This window comes from Macrobrachium nipponense, chromosome 28, assembly GCF_015104395.2.
Source record: "Macrobrachium nipponense isolate FS-2020 chromosome 28, ASM1510439v2, whole genome shotgun sequence".
Taxonomy (NCBI): Eukaryota; Metazoa; Arthropoda; class Malacostraca; order Decapoda; family Palaemonidae; genus Macrobrachium; species Macrobrachium nipponense.
Window position 1 is genome coordinate 71087774 of NC_087217.1, and position 22500 is coordinate 71110273.

Below are 22500 nucleotides of genomic sequence, written 5' to 3' on the forward strand. Positions count from 1 at the left end.
GATGGAATTGATAGGAGCTAGATCCACAATACCTGTAACACCGTCTAACCCTAACCATGGTAATCAAGACCCTGCATTTGATGTAGTAAGAGTGCAGAAGTTAATCACTAAGTTTACTGAAGAGGCTCCAGATGAGTTCTTTGATCACTTTGAGAAAGTGGCTTCAGGTATGGGATGGCCAGAAGATAAATGGTCAGTTTTGCTACAAAGTGTCTTGATTGGTAAAGGGAGAAGCGCTTATTTAGCCTTAACAGCTGACCAGTGTAAAGACTACAAGGTGCTCAAACATAATGTGCTACAAGTATACCAGTTGACCCCAGAGTATTACAATGAAAGATTCAGAAGTTTAAGAAAGGATGAAAAAGTAACTTTCTTGGATTATGCTTATAAAGTGAGAAGGTGTTTTAAAAGATGGTTGGAGGCAGCTAAAGTTACAACTTTGGAAGAGTTAGAAGATTTAGAGCAATATTTTAAAGGTATTCCTGAGCATATAAGAGCCTATTTGAGAGAGAGAGAGGTTAAAAAACTTGGCAAAGCTGCTACACTGAGTGAAGACTACACTATAATTAGTAGCAGGCACAATTATAATGTCAAGTACCAGAATCAACCATGCCCAGGTTTTAAGTCTCATCCAGGTTTCAGGAGCAATTTTATAAATGGGAAACCTACAAGTAATAATACTCCTCAGGAAGCTAATGTGAAATTCTCATCTAATTTTGCAAGACAGTTGCAAAAGCCTAATGTTGTCTGCTTTAAGTGTGGAAGAGCAGGACACTTCAGTCAGGAGTGTTATTGGAATTATCAGCAGTCCAAGCCTGTTGGTCAAATAGTAAGAGGTGACCAAATGAAACAGACTGTTAAGAACAATCTGGGGAAGAATCCGACTACAGGGAAGACTGAAACTAAACAAGCTGAGTGTTTAGCAACCAGTGGAAATGAAACTTCAAGCAGTGAGTGGCTGAGCAGTTTGGAAGCCTTTAAGCATATATCTATGAAGGCACACTGGCAACTCAAGAAGAGTGTGTGCAGATACCAGTCAAGATTTTATGTGATACAGGGAGCAACCATAGTGTGGTGTTACATGGTGCTCACCCAATGTTGGAGAAGAATCTCACTGGAGATTCAGTTATTTTGAAGGGTATAGGAGGAGAGGAAGTAACTCCTATATGCCGCTTACACCTGTCCTGTGAATTGGTGACAGGGAGTGTTGATTTTGCTGTAAAGGACTCACTGGCTGTGGAAGGTGTACATGTTCTGCTGGGTAATGAAGTTGGTGTACCATTTGTTCCTTGTCCTGTAGTGACAGACAAACCGTTGAGGATTAGTCCTACAGTAGAGTTGGAGAAGAATAACCCCCACCTGTTCCCTAGTTGTGTAACTACCACGAGTATGAGAAGGATTACGACTGTTGGTGAAGAAACTGAGGATTTGCACGCCCAAGAAGGATCAAGTTAAGGATCTTTGAACTTAGAACAATTGTTCCAGGGGAGTGATGCCTCCCGTGGAGCTGACCGAGAAGAGATTTCCCAAGAAAATGAAGAATTTGTTGTTCCTGAAGAGACTCCCGAGTAGTCAAAGTGTTCCTGAAGATAGTAGTGAAACTGCAGTAGCTGGGGTAGCAGATATTGATAGTTCAACCCTTGAAGTTGGACAGGTAACAAGAGAGAAGCTAATGGACTTGCAGAAGAAGGATGCATCGTTAGCTGATTTCTTCTTCAGAGTTGTTGATCAGGAAGAGATGCAACAAACTCCTACCTGTTATTATCTGAAGGAAGTTTTGCTGATGAGGAAGTATAGACCTTCAGATATACCCGGAAATGCTGAATGGGGTGAATATCATCAGATTTTGATTCCATGTCCATTGAATATATATATATATATATATATATATATATATATATATATATATATATATATATATATATATATATATATATATAAATATATATATATGATATATATATATATATTTTCTACCGACCCCCTCAAGACAAGACCAGAGAGACACCCAACAATAAAATAAAAATTCCACACTGACAGGATTATGATGGTGACCCAAACTCAGAAAATCTAACCCTTTTGCATTTACTTACCCAAACACCTTAGCCAAATCCCTGATTAATGTCCAATAAATGACATCCCTCAAGGACACAAGTGTTTACGAAATCCCATGCCTGGACTGTGACCAATCTTACATCGGATTTACAGGAAAATCACTTCCCCAGAGATTAATACAACATTCACGGTCAGTTAGGTAAGGACAACAGAACTCTGCTATTTTCAACCATGTAAATGAACATAACCACAGAATAAACTGGAATTTGTCACATATAATTTATAGCAGCAACTGCCGGTACAAGAGTCAAATGATGGAATCGGCCTTGATTAAACAGAGACAGGTTAATTAACATCTCAAAAGGAGCATGGGATTCAGATGTCATTGACAAAGGTTTCCTTCAACCAACTCTTTAGAGGATTAAAGGAAGATTATCAGTGGGAGTGACCTAAATTGGCCTACCTGTGGATGGATTTCGAGGTATAAATACCACCTTTTCTGTAACTTTTCTCATTCATATACTTGAAGAGGGAGACAGCAGTCTCTGAAAAAAGTATTTTCTCTCTATATTTTGGCATTTTTATGGCCTCCTTTTATTACACGGAATTCTGTTGTAACAGAACATTTTTACCAGTCATATATTATATAAATATATCATATCATATATATATATATATATATATATATATATATATAATATATATATATATATATATATATATATATATATATATATATATATATATATTATATATATATACGTAAGGGCAGGAGCTGGAGCTCAAAGAAGATATATTCCGAAGGAAGTAGTAGGGAAAGGCATCCTCATCTTTCAACAGTTTATTCATGCCGACGTTTCGCGACGAATTCCAGGCTATGAACAATTGTTCATAGCCTAGTTTGGGCAGCTGGTCTGCCTCACTGTATTTTTACCTATATTGTGTCAGTTTTACTCTTTCTTTTGTATAGGTAGGTGTTTCTGAAATTTTAGTGAAGTCCTGTACTTTTAATATGTCTGACTTTGAAGGTGCTGTTCAATTTTAACTTTTAACTTTTAACTTTTAACTTTTGTTTTAACTTTTAACCTTTTAACCTTTTACCTTTCTTTTAACTTTTTACTTTTAAACTTTTACCTTTTACTTTTAACTTTTTCTTTTTACTGTTAAATTTGAGAGCTGTTGCCATGACATTTTTAATGTAAATTAAATTAGATCAATTATTAATGTTCGTAAACTTATATATATATTTTTAGCCTTGAAAATGCGACCTGGAATTCGTCGCGAAACGTCGGCATGAATAAACTGTTGAAAGATGAGGATGCCTTTCCCTACTACTTCCTTCGGTATAATGATACTATATATATATGCCATATATAATATATATATCATATATTTATAATATATATAATATATATATATCATATATATAAAATAATAATAAATAATATATATTTATATATATATATAATAAATATATATATATATATATATGTTTAATTATATATCTATATATATTAATAATATATATTATTTATATATATATATATATGTGTATGTGTGTATATATATTATATATTGTAAAATATGTATATATATGTATATATAAATGCATATATAATATATATATATATATATATATAATATATATATAGTATATGTATATATAAGAGAATACCATAGGAAAAGGAAAGGCAAAAGATCAGTACCAAGTGCTTTATCCTTTACTCTCCTGAATAAAGGAGAAAGCACTTGGTACTGATCTTATGCCTATCATATTCCTGTGCTTATATAATAGTCACCTGCCTCTACTGTGATTTTCTGAGCGCACACACACACATTATATATATATATATATATATATATATATATATATATATATATATATATATATATATATATATATATATGCTCCCAGGATATTACCATCTGTTTGGAAAAATCTATTACACTGATAAAATTAAGAACTTACAAATAATGTTAAACAATGAGAGAGAGAGAGAGAGAGAGAGAGAGAGAGAGAGAGAGAGAGAGAGAGAGAGAGAGAGGAGACGCAGGCAAGAAAATGATTTACGAGTCCTAACGCTGAGGTTGCCCATAGTAATATACGGAATCTCACCGGAGTCGGTGAGGCTGCAGTAGTTCTCAGTCCCTGGTGCGAATCGGGTTCGTTCTTTGCTTCTCGCTCGTTTGATCGTTCTTGGCAGCATCGCTGTATCGTCTTTACTTTCGTTACTTTGAAATTATTCTATTCTTAATTCGGTTAGATATGATGCTCGTCAAAGATTTTGAGGCAGCAATTCGGGTTCATTTAAAGTCCTCAAGTGAGGAGAAGATTTACACTACAAACGGAATGCAGTGAAGACAAAGAATTCTTATTCCATGTAATTGATAAACACGATTTCTGCTTTTTCACTAGAAATTTAGCGGCTTCGACAAGACTTGAAAACTGACGACTCAAAGAAGTGAATTATGATAATGGCGGCCAAAGTTACTTTTATAAGTGTTCAGGTTTTCATTTGCGTCACGCTCGTATCTGGCTCCATAGTGACTCGAGAGGATCCCCTGCAACCAGTCTGGGATAACCTCAGTCAAGTTCCATCTAAAATACTTACTGAAATGCAAAAGATACTGAACACCCACTCAACTAACATGAAAGAAAAAATGGCATCTAAAACCGAAGTGTTCAAGACTGTATTACAGTCAGTCAAGCAGTCTAAGGCAAATGCCCAGAGCGAAGCGGAAGCAGATGAGTCTGGCAGTCATTTACAAGAACTCATGAGTCACTCCTTGACAGGGGCCTTCGAGACCTTCTATAAGAGTCGCGTGAAAACCGACTACGACGCAGCTCTCGGCAATGACGACACCATCGCCTCTCTCGAAGAAACAGAGGCTAAACTCATGAGACATTTGGACCAGATGCTTCGCAAGTCTGATTTCTTGTTCGATTTCAACGCCACCATTGAGGACCACGTTTACGAAGTCATGCATAACGACGAGAGGCGACAACTCACGATAAGGAACATCGACGGCCTGCTGAACGACATCAGGGAACGACGGACACCCAACAAAAGAGACGTTTGTTCTCCTGTGCTGGATAATCTTAGGAAATTTATCGTCGAGGACTTGCCTTCTGAACAGAGACTAGAGGAGCTTGTATGTATATTTGTATGTAGATTTGTTTTTATGCCTATAATTTTGTTACTCAAGCAAGTAATAGGAAGAACGTATTAGTTTTATATTGCGTTTTGCAAATAGGAAAGTTAACCTAGCTGTCTTTAGGAGCAGATACTTATCGAGTTTTTATAGGAAAATCTTTTTTCCAAGATTTGGTTTTTATACAAGTTTGTGTGGTCCAGATTCCCATGGTTCTGTAAGACGGAATGCTTCTGTCAAAATAATTGCTTGTTTTTAAAGGTTCTAGTACCCTGGAAGTCCTATAAGACAACAAGGCTTGTTAAGTTCAGACGTACTGCTTTAACTCGTATATTTGTATCCTATAATTATTCAGAATTTACCTAATTACACGAATCTGTGATTCGGCTTGGAGAAAAAAGGTGGGTGTTTGATGTAATTTTTCGATGCACTCGCTTTAAGTTAATACTACGCCACCTATATGTGTGTGCGTGTGTACGTTTATGAGAGAGAGAGAGAGAGAGAGAGAGAGAGAGAGAGAGAGAGAGAGGAGAAAGTGTGTGTGTGTGTGTGTGTGTGTGAGAGAGAGAGAGAGAGTGTGTGTGTGTGTGTGTGAGAGAGAGTGTGTGTGTGTGTGTGTGAGAGAGAGAGAGAGGAGAGAGAGAGAGGGAGAGAGAGAGTGTGTGTGTGTGTGTGTGTGTGCGCGCGCGCGTGATGAGAGAGGAGAGAGAGAGAGGAGAGTGCGATTGCTTGCGTGAGAGAGAGAGAGTGTGTGTGTTGTATGACCTTACCTTACCTTACAGACCTTACAGTTCGTTCGGGTTGCCCCAGGTCCCTCAGTGCGAGGAGCCTCTAATGTCTACCAGAGAGTTGTTAGTACATCTTCCGGTATATTTTGCATCTTCCAATCTACTGAGAGAGAGAGAGAGAGAGAGAGAGAGAGAGAGAGAGAGAGAGTGTGTGTGTGTATGTGAGAGAGAGAGAGAAGAGAGAAAGAGAGAGAGAGAGTGTGTGTGTTTGAGTGTGCGCGCGCGTGCGAGAGAGAGAGAGAGAAGAGAGAGAGAGAGAGAGAGAGGGTGTGTCTGGTGTGACGGAGAGGGAGAGAGTGTATGTGCGTGCGTGAGAGAGAGAGAGAGACTGACATGTACAAATAAATAACAGATAAAAATGGTGAACTGGCAAACACAAAAAAGGCATTGCTCCACACGTTTACAGCACTATTGCAGTCGTTCTGAAATCTGAAAGCGATGAGAGAGCTCCACTGTTTTACAGTGAGTGGAATGAAAAGGACTAGGTGGAATGCTGGGATGGAATTGTATATTTTCAAAAATCATCATTTTAGTACATATTTATCTGCTACTTAATGATAATGAAAGGGGGTTTGCGAAGGACTCTCATTACTATTCGCTTTCCTTTAATATCCGAAATTATGGATGCAACATATTTTTTTTGCTCAAGTTTTGTTCTGACTCTTGCTTAAAAGGAGGAATGGGATGCCTCATGCAATAGCGGGTCTGCTGATATGGTGGTTAGTGTCGTGGTATGCCACTCAAATATCGCGGGTTCGTGTCTCCCCCAGAGCGATGATAAATCACAGGCTCTGTATTATAATCGGTTATTGCTGCAGTGTGGGGTCTGCGGTGGGAGGTTGAAAACAACATTCTTTGGAAAGTTGAATTTCAAGTCTATGGCCCCTGTATGCTTGTTCCATATGAATAGGTTTCCATCTACTGACATTAATATAATAATACTGAGTTAAGTATATCTTAGTTTTACCAGATCACTGAGCTGATTAACAGCTCTCCCAGGGCTGGCCCGAAGGATTAGATATTTTTACCTGGCTAGGAACCAATTGGTTACCTAGCAACGGGACTTATAGCTTATTGTGGGATCCGAACCACATTGTGTCGAGAAATGAATTTCTATCACCAGAAATAAATTCCTCTGGTTCCGCGTTGGCAGAGCCGGGAATCGAACTTCGGACCACCAGATTGGCAGCCGAGTGCGTAAACCACTCGTCCAGCTAGGAATTAATATAGTACTACTAATAATAATATGTCATTCTATCGACCTTTGTTTTGTTTCCCCTCACCAGGAGAAAGACTTGGCCGAGAAATACCAAGCTGTTGTCGAAGAGCTTCCGAGCGTCCTTCACAGGGATTGCTCGGACATACTGAGACTGAAACAACAGCCACCTTCCGGCGTCTATACCATATACCCTACAGGCGATCCCGAGGTAGGGTCCCGAGGTTTGACATAGATACTTTTAGTTCCATTCAAAAAATAAGAGTTAATGACTCGTGGTTCTCTACCAAAATAGGGAGATCTTTCCTATATAGTGACACCCCAAGGGTTTTTACCTATACTCTGTTTTTTTTCATCTGTCCATCCGCCCTGTGGTGTTTTTGTATGGTAACACTGCGTCCCGGGCTTTAGATAGTTACGCTATTTGTAAGTTTTAGGTAAATAAAAGGATATCTGGGTGTACATTTGCAACTGAAAAGTGTTTTAATAATTTACTGTATGCGAATTGCACCGTTAATATTCGAAATAAGATATTATTATAATCGTTGAATGTAAGCTGAATGTAACTATCTAAAGCCCGGGATGCAGTGTTACCATACAAAAACACCACAGGCGGATGGACAGATGAAAAAAAAACAGTATAGTATGTACCCACCTTTGTAGCGAGTTATGTTCTAGCCCGTTGGGAATACTGTAAAAACATAAACAAAAGACTGTCAATATCATAAAGTTAATGACCCTCAAGATAAGAACCTTCTAACTTAATACCTATCTATTAATTTTTTTGTTAGAGAAAACTAATAAAAAAAAAAAGAATAGTACCATCGTCTCAGAACCTTGAGCGTGTAGTAGATCTCTCTTACTACACGCTCAAGGTTCTGAGACGATGGTACTATTCTTTTCTTTCTTTTTTTAATTAGTTTTCTCTAAAAAAAAAATTAATAGAAAGGTATTAATTCTCACTATCGATGAAAGATCCAAATATGGAACACCTTTTAATATTGTAGGTGGTAGTCAGTATCTGTTAATTTTGAACAATCTATTATTCCTATGGAAGTTGACTGTCGAAAGAATATAAGTAAATGCTAAAGTTTTGAGTTCTTTGGAGTGTAAACCTTGCCCTTCGCTCTTTGGTTATGTAGGGAGAAACCGATCCATAATTATACAGTTTCTCCTTGTTGAGTGTTTCTTAGCTGCTGAAGGAGTTCTGATCGTTTGCTGAAAGTGGAGACATTTATTATACGGGTTGAATATCATACTAAATTATCCTTGTCATTTACTGTGGGGTTTGATAGGAAATATTTAATATTAAGAGATTTAATGCTAGATCAAATTTTCCTAGCAAATCCCACAGTCAATGACAAAGGTAATTTAGTATGATATTCAACCCGTATAATAACTGTCTCCACTTTCAGCAAACAATCAGAACTCCTTCAGCTACTTTCTTTTTGGTTCAACCTCACTCGCAGAAATAATTTTTAAATAAAAAAATGCCTCAGTATTCTAGTTTCATATTTGTTTTTCTATCATGTTAACTTATCGGTTATCTAACTAACTCTTTGTTGCATTTGGAATGTGTTTATGTCTAGGCACATCTTGAAAATCTGTCATAGGAACCATCGCTTTTCATCATTTAGCTCGTCTTATTCTTCTAAAAAAAGGAAGAAGAAAATAAAAGGTGAGACCTATTTGCTCCGACCTCCTGCTGTCAATTTTTCTAACCCGAGAAGGCAAATTCGGTTGTCTCTGAAATGTCCACAGATCACTTTCGTAGTTGCAAGATTAATCGCATCTATTCTTGTCGTGTTACCGGCTTCGTCGAAGCAAAATCCTATACTTATTCTAGCCCTCCCTCTCTCCTTACATTCAAGTACCGGAAGATCTCTCCAATGCGATGCAAATCAGGATGAGGAAAAAGTAAAATAAAGCAAGCAAAGTTGTAAGAAATCAAAATGATTTTTCTGTATTTACCTGTCAATATTTCATGGTTTCCTCTTTATTTATGATTCGTTGCAGCCTTCCAGACGCAGATCTTGCCAACGCTGGAAGATATTCCTGGAAGCACCTCTTCCAGACGTTCTATAGTCTTTAAACCCTTTTTCTGGCAGGTCCGATTTCGTCAGGTAATCGCAACAGTTATAGTAGGGTTTAATTAAGGAAAGTTACCAGATTAATCTAACGCATATGTTCTTTCTTTCAAGTCAAGTACCCGTAAGATAGATCTTATAACGGGTGCACAATTTTACAAATAAAAGTTGCGCTTTATGTTTCCCAACCAATAGCACTGGATTTTCCCACGGACGTCAATTAAAATGCCTGCCTTCTTTGCCTTCACTAAAACCACCCAAACTTTCAACACTCTCAAGATGTTTTCACTTTTCTAGTTGGTCTTAAATCGAACTTGTTGTCCTTACGTTTTGTTTAAAAATTACTAATGAAACACGAGTCAACCTCAGTTTTGTTCTGTTACCACTGTCTTCGGCTTACTGCTTAGTGTTAGTGGGTTAGTCATTAGAGCTTTTGTCTTCGAACGTGGGTGGTTATACAGACGTGTGGTAATGTTATACCCATCATTGTTGAATAAATTAATATCATGAGACCTTAAAATCATTCACCTAGGGCTCTACAAACATGACTAACCTTTTGAACAATTGGTAAATACATAGGAGCAAAGAGCATTGTTTGCTTTGTTTATTTTCATCAGTATTGCTACAATTATTACTGCTATTCTTGTAGCTGAAGATCAGGTTTCTTATAGGGCATGACCAAATTCAATTTTCAACAGAGGAAAGTCAACGTATGGTGTGACATGGAGACTAAAAGAAACCCAGAGTCGAAAGCAGGTTGGACAGTTATGCTGCGTAGGAGGAACACTTCCATAGGACTACTGAATTTTAACAGGTGTGTGAAAGTACGTTGAATGCATTACTCCATTTCTCATTGCCCATTGCTTATCATACCATCTAAGTTTAGTCATAGCTAGCTATCTGAGTCTCATATTGTGTGTTTACTGAAGGGGTCTTTTTGGCTCGGATGTCAGAGCCAGAAGAGTATTGACCATTTTACTACATGCTTTACTGGATTTTCTTGATAAAGTGTTAATTTCAGTTCATATATTAAGTTTTGTATTCTAGGCGTTCAGTCAACAACACTTTATAACAGATGAGCTAATCAGTGAATTTCCCTAACTGATTTCTTATGTTTTTTTTAGTACGAAAAATATATTTAGCCCAGAGACCCACCCATCTACGGTCATGCAAGGATTTTCAGTTGTTACACGAAGCCTTATGGAGAAGACAAAGGTACAAATTACATTTGCATGATTGTGTGCATGGTTGTCACATTTTTTTAAACCAAGAACAACTCTTGATATATTATTAACTGTTTAGGTCATGGGATGAGTATGCTGAAGGTTTTGGCACCCCAGGTGAGGGAGGCGAGTGGTGGCTGGGACTGAACTGGGTCCATGAGCTGACCTTCCATCAGCCTTATGAACTCATGTTTCTTCTGCGCGATATTGACGTGGAGCATTTCAGAGTTTACTATTCTCGTTTCATGTAAGTATTAGCATGTTTTGTGTGGCTCTTTTTGGACTCAAAGCTGAGCAATACGTTTTTTACTGATATTTCTTCTATTTGGAAATAAATATGAAAGTCGTTCTCTATGAATATTTGGATATTATGCATAAACATTGTTATGACTATGAATGCAAATGCACCGTTTAGAAATAAGTCAAATTCAAGTTGAGGACTGGAATCTATGGAGCGTACACTACAGCAAACACGAGACAGAACAGTGGGAATCAAGATGATAATGAAATCCTTTTGGTCGACAGAGTCGAACACGAATCCCGCGACTTCCGCCTCAGTGTGGAAGGTTTCGAGGGAACCGTCAGCGACGCCTTCGGAAGCTTCCACCACGGCCAGCCCTTCACCACACACGACAGAGACAACGACAACTGCGACTGTAACTGCGCCTCCAACAACCAGGGAGGTTGGTGGTATAACAAATGCCACAGGACTGTCCTAACAGCTTCCTTCCCAGAGTCTAACGACCGCTCCATGAAAACAATTCGATGGCTGACCCCTGGGCGTTGGCTGGTGCTTGATGACGTCACGATGATGATGAAGCCAGTTGAACCTACACTTCAGCAGTGACAACGGCAAACTGGCTTATAAAGACACGCGCAGTATTTCATGGATTCTGTCTGTTATCACTCAAGAGGTGGAATTCATTAACAAACTTTTCTTGCTAGACAGAGCTTGTTTTGGGTAATCCAAGCCCGTCCAAAAATGCATGTATTCAACATTTTTAATAAAAAAAAAAGTAGAAAATCAGAAGTTTTTCTATTCATGTTGAAAATGACCTTTGCGCTGGAAGCAATTTTGGCATGAAGACTATTCTTTTATTTATCTGTTCTGGTATAATACAACGTGGTATGAAAAAAGGAAAATAGAGAGGAAAAAAATGACTATTATATTTGAAAAGAAGCCCATCAGCAAAGAGAGAAATCTCTCGCCATCTCTACTTGTTTCTTCCTTCCCGTAATAGTCTCAACATTTGTTTTAAACGAGAATGAATATTTGTTGGATTACAATTTTTATATTTTTACACCAACAATGTACACGTCCTTCCCTCTTTTAGGATTTATTTAAATTTATGATAAAGTGAAATACGATGAAGACTTGTAGCTAACTTTTTTTCAATGACTAGCTCTCTCTAGGTGTCCGATTTTACGAGCTGCCTTAAGAGAAGAGTCTTGCTGGCTCTAACCAGAATAATGAGAGCCACCAAAGTATCAACAGTGCATTCTAATACCAAGTAATACCTGTTTGTATGTATAGCTGTTAAATTGTTGAAACACGCGTATCTTTTCCGTCATGGTAACTAAGTCATGCAGGGAGTTTGTTTTGATAAATAATTTCAACTGAATCAGCTTATCCATCAACGTAGACAGGTATCACTGCAGACGGCATTAAAAGGTTAAGAATAGAAACACATTCATGAATCTGTTTCTGGCACAAAATCATAATATATTTCATATCAAAGCACCGCGCGCACTTATGACAAATAATTAACTGCGAAAGTTCACGAGTCGGTAGAATCTTTCATTAAACATTACACATAAGATTTAAGAACACTTTCGATATCCAACATATCAAACAAACAGAAGTTTTAATTACAGTTCCTGGAAATTAAGACACATTTTGATCTCAACAACTTGAATAACTACTTCAGAAGATCATTCCTTTTACCTGAATAGCTGTACAATTCGTTTAGTCTCTTTCCCAAAGAAGAGAAAACCCTTACGAATCTTTTCTTGTTTCATTTTTTTATTTTAGGAGTCTATGGCTATGAGGCATGGATAGGAACACAGATGGGTATTTTCAAGCAGTAACGCTGACACTGAATGTCTGGCGAATGCTTACGGTTACTGCGAATAAAACTTTGCAACCCCTATTTTGCAAATGACATTTTTCTCTATAAAGCCAACCACTGTATGCAATGAAATTTTAAGAAAAAAGTTTTACTTTTTTTTTTTTGTATAGAGGACCATAGCTCTGTTGTCATTAACAGTTTGGTTCCGTTTCTTTGGTTCTTTGTTTGTGTTAACTGACAGTACAGATAAACTCCTAATTTATGCAATGATGTATTTAAATCTGACACAAAACATCTCTGAAAAGAATATTTCTATGAAAAAAAACCAGTTCCTCCGACAAACGAGGGACTGAATTATTTCTGCTAATGATTTAGACATCAAACAAAGATAGTAAGATTTCGCTTACTTTTTTCTTCACAATTTAGATTTACGTTTCACGAAAGCGTTCCTCAGCTGCCTTTTCAGAACTTTTCCAAGGTGATTCTTCGGCAGTACTTCAACAAACTCGACGCCTCCAGATAACTGTTTGTAAGGAGTCACATGATCTGCAAGTAAAATATCAAATAAGTGTTTGGGCTAAATAATGATTCCAGTTGGAATGCTGTAAGGTAACTATCAAATAAGGTAATTGTCAAAAAATCATATATCTCAGACTATTAATTATGATTAACTATTATTAAATAAATATTAAATAAATGTTAATTCTCTATTATGATATAAGTATTGCTTTTGATACATTGCATCCGGAAATCAAATGGAAAATTCCCATCGACATCAGCGTTATGGTGGAAAGAATTCATTCGAAACAGAACTATAATTCTAAATCGAAATATGAAATTAGGTCCTGTGGGATGGGAACAGCAGGAGCAGCCCAACAACAATTCCCTGTGAACCGTTGAGTCGTATCTCTTACACCTTCCTCATCGGGGTTGAGCCCTTTATTTTTCCGAATTGGAAAGTTTGGCAAGAGAAGTTGGACAGCTGGATGGAACGACACCAAAGGGATTGGACAGGGATCGTTTTTTTTTTGAGTATATTCTCATTTGTCAAAATAACTCTTGAATACTATAATATAGTTTTGTTTTTTAATAACTATTGAATTATATAATGAAAACCAGAGGAGAATGACACCTCGCTATCTGATCATTTTAATTTAAGATGCAACTGAAAATTAAGATTACAGAAAGTTAATGTTTGCAGCATGCACATATCAACTCCAGCACTTATGCATTTATTAGGTACGTTACACACGAAAAATGGTTCAGGGTATTTATTTCCCTTATGCATTTCCGGGTCGAGGAACGTTCAGAGGTTTCAGTGAACACAAAAGTAAAATTACCAGTTGGAATGCTGAACTTGACAGGAACAGCCAACAAAGAATGCTCGTTGGACCCTAAATTTAGCAACGTTTAACAATTCTCAATAGCTCATTTCACTCCTAGTTACCAAGAAAAGGCGGGTACGTATACAGCAGGGTATCTAAACCGGCATTAGGATTATCAGGGGGACCGTTTGAAGTTCAGTAACGATTGATATATTGGGGTTTCGCTATGAAAAGACAGACACGGGTATAAAACAACCGGTTAAGACATATTTCCAGCCAAATGCTAAGCATAACAAGCTCAATGCTGTGCACTGACCCTTTGCCTATGGGAAATGTGACATGATCAAAATAATTTGGAAAAAAAAAATTGATGGATTACATGGATTCGGCACTCAAGTTACCAAGTTCGTCGACACCATAATACAAGGGAATGAACTGAAGTACCTCAAAACGGTAATGTTTCGAAATCAGGATTATCCCAAAGAGCATTGATGAAGCTATAGGGCACACAGACTGATTATTAACAACCCTCTTCATCCCTAACAATCCCTTGGTCATCAATATCACCGTCGCCTAAATGCCGTGAGATACCCAGGCTCTCTGTGAAAGTTCGCCATTCACGTCTCTCCTGTGCTTTCACTTACCTTATCTCCCCTCATCTCCATCCATACGTCTCATGGCTCTTATGCAAGGAAGTCTGGGTCTTTTAAAATACCTCTGGCGGCCAGAGAAATCTAACGAATACATTCATTTATTTTTCTTCTCAAGTTGGAACGGACACGCCTAATCAGCAAAGATTGCTTCTAAAGATCGTGTATGAACTTCATTCAGTGATGTACAGTACTTCTATTCAATGTATATAGCTGGGAAATATATGAATGTTTTAAGGGGTCCACAATAATAGAAAATGTTGAGATTTCGTGTGTAATTTTAAAACCCTTAACAAAAAGCTTTCGAACCCTTCCCTGGGTTCAGTTTCAGTCTAAATGAACAATTAGGCACACCATGTACTGAGGTGAATTTAAAAATAAACAAACAAGAGTCGTTGAAGATTGTTGACACCGGTCGTTAGCTCGTTTGTACTGAAGATGAACCCAAGGAAGGGTTCGAAAGCTTTTTGTAAAGGGTTTTAAAATTATACACGAACTCTCAACATTTTTTATCATTGTGGACCCCTTAGAACATTATATATACTCTCGCGATAGAGTTTTTTTCCCAATTAAATATATGAATATCAGTAGATTATAAGAAGTTCTCACATGAAAAAAATACACTACTCTGGTTCCAGTAAGCTGTCCCGCACTCATATGAAGGCAAGGTACTGAAGAGAGACTATAACATACCTGCAACATGTTTCAAAACCGCCCCAGGATCAATTGTGGCGCCTTCTGCAGGTACTATATAGGCCCTTGGGGCCTCACCTAACCGTTCGTTCGGCACCCCAACCACCGCTACATCGCTGACTCCCTCCATATCGCGAAGCAGCTTCTCCAGCTCACTTGGACTGACCTACAAGTAACATTGACAAGGCATTACTTTACAGTGGGATCAAAGTAGCCATGGCTTTGTGATTGTGATTATGCTTGATTCTGTTAGGTCCTTTCTATTTATAACATCCGTTAGGCCACGACCTTCATAAGTAATCATCACACTGAATGCTTCGGGAAAATGTTTTTTCTCTGCAAAGCTCTGTAATTGTTTCTTACCCTCAGTTTTCTTTGACTTCCTATAATATTACGCCTTTAAGAGTCGGGTTTGTTGATTCCCCAAAGTTTCAGCATAATTATTTAGTCTCTTCTCTCTCTCTCTCTCTCTCCCGTGTTTTTTTTTTTTTTTTTTTGTGGGGGGGGGGGGGGGGGGGGGGGGGGGGGGGGGGGGGGGGGGGGGGGGGGGGGGGGGGGGGGGGGGGGGGGGGGGGTGTTGGAAGGCAGGGACTGAAGTGCTGAAGGATATTAGGTGCATTCGGAAATCGCTGAATTCAGTAACTTTGATTGAAATTAAAATGTACGGTAACAAAGTTGAGAAAATTTTTCTTTTAAAAAAGTTACAAGAGAATATTTCTATCCGTTTTACATAATACATCTCTCTGCCTATGTAACAATTGTTAATTTATAATCCAGTATCCTATGTATTTCCAAATTCAAAAGTGCAAGTTTGTACCAGTCCGACTGCGGTTCTTAGAATGACAACATGAATTTATAACTTTCTATAATATGCAGTGATGATGTCTGGAGACATTTATTGCTGGGACAACAACAGCATCCACGGGGAGAGAAGTGGGGAAGATGTGAAAGCAGAAGAACGAGAAGCGAGCTCGGAGTGAAAGCAGAAGAACGAGAAGCGCGCTCGGATGGGAAGGTAAGGGACACATGGAAACTTAGACCATATCTAACCCAGTAAATAAAAGGGAAAATCTGACTAAAATGTTAATGATGATGTCACAATACGGAGGCAGCTTCATGGCTTACTTTCCTTTGCATCAACTGACAGGGTATTCGCATGGAAAAAGTAATACGGAAAGACGATCAAGCGCCAGCTAGAAGAACCGACTTTGACGAGTCTTGGTACACACATTTATTGGTCGGCTCTCTTCAGACTATAAGCTTTTGGTAGATAGTGAGATTTTGGCTTAGCTTTTAATAGAAAATCTGTCAGGTTTTCATCTATGCCAAGAAACATTAATTATTTTGAAGGGGCTCATCCAATTAATAATTTCAACGGGTTTCGCCAAAATCAACAAATTAGGAGTTACACTCTTCTGCTAACAGATAGACAGTTAACAGAGAAACATATGCAACCATCTTGCCGAAGGTGATAACTTAGTGTCAGCTTGTGCGTAATCTTTGATGCACCTGAAATTGGAGGTTAGGAAAATGCTCAGGTACTGAGGATGAACCAACAAAATCCGAGGTTTCTAATCAGCACAGCCCTTAAGCAACGGAGCCGAAGAGAAAGCCCAGCAAAGAACACGGGGCCATTTTTGCCTTGTTTGCAACATGGCCTTATTGCTAGAAAATGTCCATATATTGCCATTTTGGCATGCACATTGATCAATTCCTTCGCAACAGACTGCATTTTATCCAGTTTGAATGAAAAGTACTATACTACCCTGTGAGTTAGTATAACATCCCATACGTTTCAGAAGAGTAAGTTTCAGAGCGAGACCATACCAACCAAAATTATAAATATTTCATTATGGGTAAGGTTTTGCTGAATACCTCTTATCGTCTAATTCCATTCTTTCTCCGACAAGAACATTTTAATTTCCTACCACCTTGATCAGACCCCCCCACCTGATAGCCCTTCACTTTGATGAGGTCCTTGAGCCTGTCGGTGAGGAAAAGGAAGTTGTCCTCGTCGTAGTAGCCGAGGTCTCCCGAGTGGAGCCATCCTTCGGGGTCGATGGTGTCAGCGGTGGCTTGGGGGTTGTTGACATAACCCAGCATGATGGAGGGACCTCGCAGACACACCTCCCCCTCCACGGACTCCCCCACCATCTCGCCAGTCTGCACGTCGACTACCTGAGGGCAAAAGGAAACCTCAGCCGCGGCAGATGGAGTCTTTTACGCACTTCCTGAGGGCAAAAGTAAACCTCAGCCGCGGCAGATGGAGTCTTTTACGCTGTAAACTTAAACGCGTGCTTTGGATTTGGTTTATACTTATAGGCTTAGTGGTCGCATATCCGCTAAAAAATAAAATAAATAATTGCGCAGTATTATCATGCGCACACTCGTTACCTTAATCAGTCAACATGCCAATTTTATAAGACATTAAATGGTCTAAGGTAACATTGTTTCTGACATAACAGAAATAATGCATAACGTGTACATGAAATATTAATAAACTACTAACAAAAATTTTTTAAATCCAAAACTTTAAAGATACATCTACTTAAAGATTTACGACACTATATGCAGTTAACAGACCTATATTTCAGGAAGTATCTACAGTAACTTGTGGAGCAACTGTAATGTTGCCTGACTCTTTCACAATCTTTCAGACATAACTTATTAAAACATTTGTGTGCGTCCCCAACCTGACGCGAATGTCAGTCCCGAAGTATCTGTTACAATCGACAAAGGCATTCAGCGTTATAAAGCACTCTGTTGTCGAGCTTTCCCTTCTCCCCCGCACTAAAAGCGGCTCTTGTCCCTAATTTTCAACCATCTAGCCTTTCAAATATATGTTCATTGCTATTTTCAATCAAATTTCTTCTTCTGTTCTCTATATCTGACCTTCAAACCTTGGATTTTCCCCACCGACAACATTTCATCTTTATCCTGTTCGTTTGTTCATAAATCTTATTTTAAAGCCTCACTTTGCATTCGTAGTAAGGAAGAAGCTTTCCAGCCGCCTCCAGTTTGAAGCCGACGGCTCCTCCGTTGACAGCTACGGTCGCGCAAACCTCCGTCATTCCGTAGCCTTGGCCTGCTCCTTTTCCACTCTGGAAGAAGCGTCGTTCATGAAATGCTGAACTGACAGAAAAAAACTCATCGAGGGTCAGGGCCTTGAAAAATCATACTATAAATGAAAATATATAAATGCCTAAGAATAAAAGCTACAAGGTACGTCACAGTGAGTTAAGGATGTTACGAACCAGAAGAAATAAAAAAAAGAAAATAAATAAATAAACACCAAATAGACGGGAGGTCATTAAAAAAATGCTATCTGCCGTCCGGTTTAGATACTTTCTTCATCTCTGACGAAAATGTACAAGATGAAATTCTGAATAAGATCTAATCACGCAAAATCACATTCATGAAAAGTGGGTCCTTGTATTCTTATTCTTCTCAATGATATTGTTATCTTGGCCAAACTTCCGTGGTACAGAGGGTGGCCTACTGAAATGGGTTTAACGTCAGCGTTTAATTCCATGCAGACAATCTGAGTGCAAATCTTACCCTCTTCATAAGGTTCATCAAGGTAGATGTTGGCAGAGGGGCAGACCCACTAGAGAAAGCTAGGAGGGACGAGAGGTCATACTTTTGCCACAGAGGTGTCTCGGACAGGAACTTGGCGATGTGCGGCACGATTGGAGAGAACGTCACCTGCGAGAGAGTGAGGAACAAAAACAAATGAGTTTCCACTTGCGTGTGACACTTGTCTTCGTCCGGATGAGCCACGCAAGAATGGTGTTCTTGCCTATTCGTTACAGATTCTACTACAGAGGAAAGGTTGCAAATGTATAATTTCAAGAATATTTTCTTGTTTTATGACGAAACGTAAAATCTAAAAGCATGGACACATGAATAACATGATATTCATATTTCATACTTTCGTATTTAATACCATATAAATATCTTATGTCAGGGGATATCGAGTTATATTCACCAAAAAAAAAAATATCTTAATACTCTTGCATTAAATGACATTATTCACAAGAGCAACACATCAACAGTCCAGTGAAAGAAGTTGTACATATGCGTATGCATCATTTACATTAATCAAAAATGAATACATACGTGCGAATGACAACTCCGTAATTGGGTACTGAACAAGAATCTGAAGTACAGTGTAAAACGCAGGATAAAAATCAGAAAATAATTTCATTAGCTCTCAAAAACAAATCAGATATCGTGGATGAAAAATGCGCAGTGCATTTAAAACTGCAAACAAGAATACAAGGAAAATATTGTTGAAAAAAAAGTAAACTAAAAAAAGTCAAAGGTTAACGCAAAGCAAAAAAAAAAGAAATAAATAAATAAAAGAAGAAGAGACAAGGACGCGTCAATGCAACCACACAACACACTCAACCACAATTCGATGAGTTGAGGAGACGGAACGCAGACCTTATACTTCTGAATGGTTTCGAAATATTTTTCCGGTGAGAACTTCTGAAGCATGACAGCCTTCCCTCCGGTAGACAAGCATCCCATGAGAATGGTGTAGCCGTAGATGTGGTATGTGGGGAGTAACATCAAGGTACACTGCAGTACATTAGGAGTACCTGGAGGATTTAACTCTCGAACGTATCTGGAATAATAAATGCAATAAGAGGCGCGGAACTGGTTCGGGATACTAAATAATCCAATAATTCCATTTCACATCAATATGCAGCCTTATAGATATTTACCATTTATGCATGCATATACTACTATATATAATATATATATATATATATATATATATATATATATATATATATATATATATATATATATATATGACTGATGAAAATGTTTTATTACAATATGACATGATTCCATCAAATGAAATGAGCCCATTAAAACGCCAAAACATAGAAAGTAAGCACTATATTTCAGAGACTGCTGTCTCTGTTCAGGTAGGTAATAAATGAGAAAAGTTACAGAAAAGACAGTATTTATACCAAGAGATCCATCCACAGGTAAGCCGTTTAATTAGGTCACCCTGGTCGATAATTTCTCTTTATTCTTGTTAAGCATTGGTTGAAGGACGATTCTATCTATGATATCTAATTCCCAGCCGCCCTTTGCGATGTTCATTACCTTTCTTTGCTTAATCAAGGCTGACTCCATCATCTGACTTTTGTACCAACATTTGCTGCTATAAATTATACTTGACAAATTCCAGTTTGTTCCGTGGTTAAGGTTATTTATATGGTTAAAAATAGCTGAGCTCTGTTGTCCATACCTAACTGACCGTTTTTGTTGTATTAATCTCTGGGAAGTGATTTACCTGTAAAACCAATGTAACATTGGTCACAGTCCGGGCATGGGATTTCGTATACTCCTGTGTCTTTGGGGATTAGCTTTTGTTGGACGTTAATCAGGGATTTGGCTAGGATATTTGGGTAGGTAAAGGCGTTCAGGTGTGGGATTTTTATTTTATTGTTGGGTGTCCCTTTGGTTTTGTCTTGAGGGGGTCGGTAGAAAATGAATCAATTTATGAATCACTTTCTCAGTTATATGGCCAGGGTATTTTGAAGATGAAAGCTGCTTATGAATTAATTCAAATTCCTTTTCCAGGAAATCTAGGGAACAAATTCGTGAGGCTCTTAAGAATTGGTTGCTAGCTACACCTATATTGATAGAAATGTCATGATAACTAAAGTAGTGAATGTATGAGAGTGGGAATGTTGAAGTAGTGAATGTACGAAAAGTGAGAATGTTGATTTTCTGTATATTGTAAATTTGTATTCTGTCAAGAATACCAATTTTGATTTTTGTTTCCCATTCAACTTTAAACTTGATGCTGGGCAATAATGCATTTGATTTTTAATTTTCAATAATTGTAGACACGACAGAATATAAATTTACCATATACAGAAAACCAACATTCTCACTTTCATACATTCACTACTTTAATTATCATTTCATTTCTATCAAGATGTGTATCCAGCAATCTATTCTTGAGAGCCTTGTGAATTTGTTCCCCAGATTTCCTGGAAAAGGAATTTGAATTATTCGTAAGCAGCTTTCGTCTTTAAGATACCCTGACCATACAATTGACAAAGTGATTCATAAAGCAACCATAATCTTCTACCGACCCTCTCAAGACAAGACCAGAGACACACCCAACAATAAAATAAAAATTCCACACCTGGACGGGATTAAGACGGTGACTGACTGTTGGAAAATCTAACCCTTTTGCCTTACCTACCCAAATACCCTAGCCAAATCCCTGATTAATATCCAACAAAAAGCCAATCCCATGCCTGGACTGTGACCAATTGTATATCGGTTTTACAGGAAAACCACTTCTCCAGAGATTAATAAAACATAAACAGTCAGTTAGGTATGGACAGCAGAGCTCAGTTATTTTCAACCATATAAATGAACATAGCCACAGAATAAACTGGAATTTGTCAAGTATGATTTATAGCAGCATGTCGGTACAAAATCCAGATGGTGAAGTCAGCTTTGATTAAACAAAGAAAGGTAATGAACATCGCAAAGGGGGCCTGAGATTCAGATATCATAGATAAAATCTTCCATCAACCAACGCTTAGGAAGATTAAAAGAGAAATTATCAACCAAGGTGACCTAGTTAAACTGCTTACCTGATGGTCTCTTGGTATAAATACCGCCTTTTCTGTAACTTTTATCATTCATTACCTACCTGAAGAGAGAGACAGCAGTCTTTATAAACAGCAGCTCGCACCTTTGAGCGCTTACTTATGTTTATAGGCCACGAGATTATTGTGATACTGTAAGATATGCATGTATGTACAATGTATGTATATATATATATACTATATATATATATATATATATATATATATACATATGTATGTATTGTATAATATATATATATATATATATATATATATATATATATATATATATTTATATGAAACATGTTTTATAAACAGCAGTTAACCATGAAATACACTTTCTGTGACTGACAGTGGAAAGGACCGGTAGAACTTCCTGGTGATGGTGAGAGACACCTGTTTTACTCACTTGTTCTGTAAATAAGAAGTCATAATATTCCTGTGTGAAAGCATAACTCCTTTTGGCAGACCCGTCGTTCCCGACGAGAAGGGCATCATGGCTACTGTGGTCGAGGGGTCAAATTCTTCCTGCGATGGATTATTCATTCAACATGTTAGTTACAATATAATTATGGTGTCAATAATAAATTATGAATATCCGGGACAGCA

At 37.9% G+C, this 22500-nt stretch overlaps 2 protein-coding genes across 2 annotated transcripts in view; one reads left to right on the plus strand and one right to left on the minus strand.

The window, feature by feature from the left end:
* Positions 1-4171: 4171 nt before the first annotated feature.
* On the plus strand, positions 4172-11543 carry LOC135201871 (angiopoietin-related protein 7-like). Its single transcript, XM_064231172.1, has 5 exons — positions 4172-5208; positions 7283-7423; positions 9998-10113; positions 10602-10769; positions 11048-11543. Exons 1-5 carry the CDS (start codon positions 4525-4527, stop codon positions 11367-11369), a joined length of 1431 nt encoding a protein of 476 aa, XP_064087242.1. The 5' UTR covers positions 4172-4524; the 3' UTR covers positions 11370-11543.
* Positions 11544-12216: 673 nt separating this feature from the next.
* The window catches only part of LOC135201870 (uncharacterized), a 23830-nt gene continuing 13546 nt past the window's right edge, over positions 12217-22500 (minus strand). Inside the window, exons 5-11 of the mRNA XM_064231171.1 lie at positions 22301-22419; positions 19706-19889; positions 18818-18964; positions 18235-18360; positions 17210-17437; positions 15260-15425; positions 12217-13137 (exon numbers count right to left, since the gene is read on the minus strand). Of these exons, the coding sequence (XP_064087241.1) occupies positions 13007-13137; positions 15260-15425; positions 17210-17437; positions 18235-18360; positions 18818-18964; positions 19706-19889; positions 22301-22419 (1101 nt within the window). The 3' untranslated portion in view covers positions 12217-13006. The remainder of the gene's footprint in view (positions 13138-15259; positions 15426-17209; positions 17438-18234; positions 18361-18817; positions 18965-19705; positions 19890-22300; positions 22420-22500) is intronic.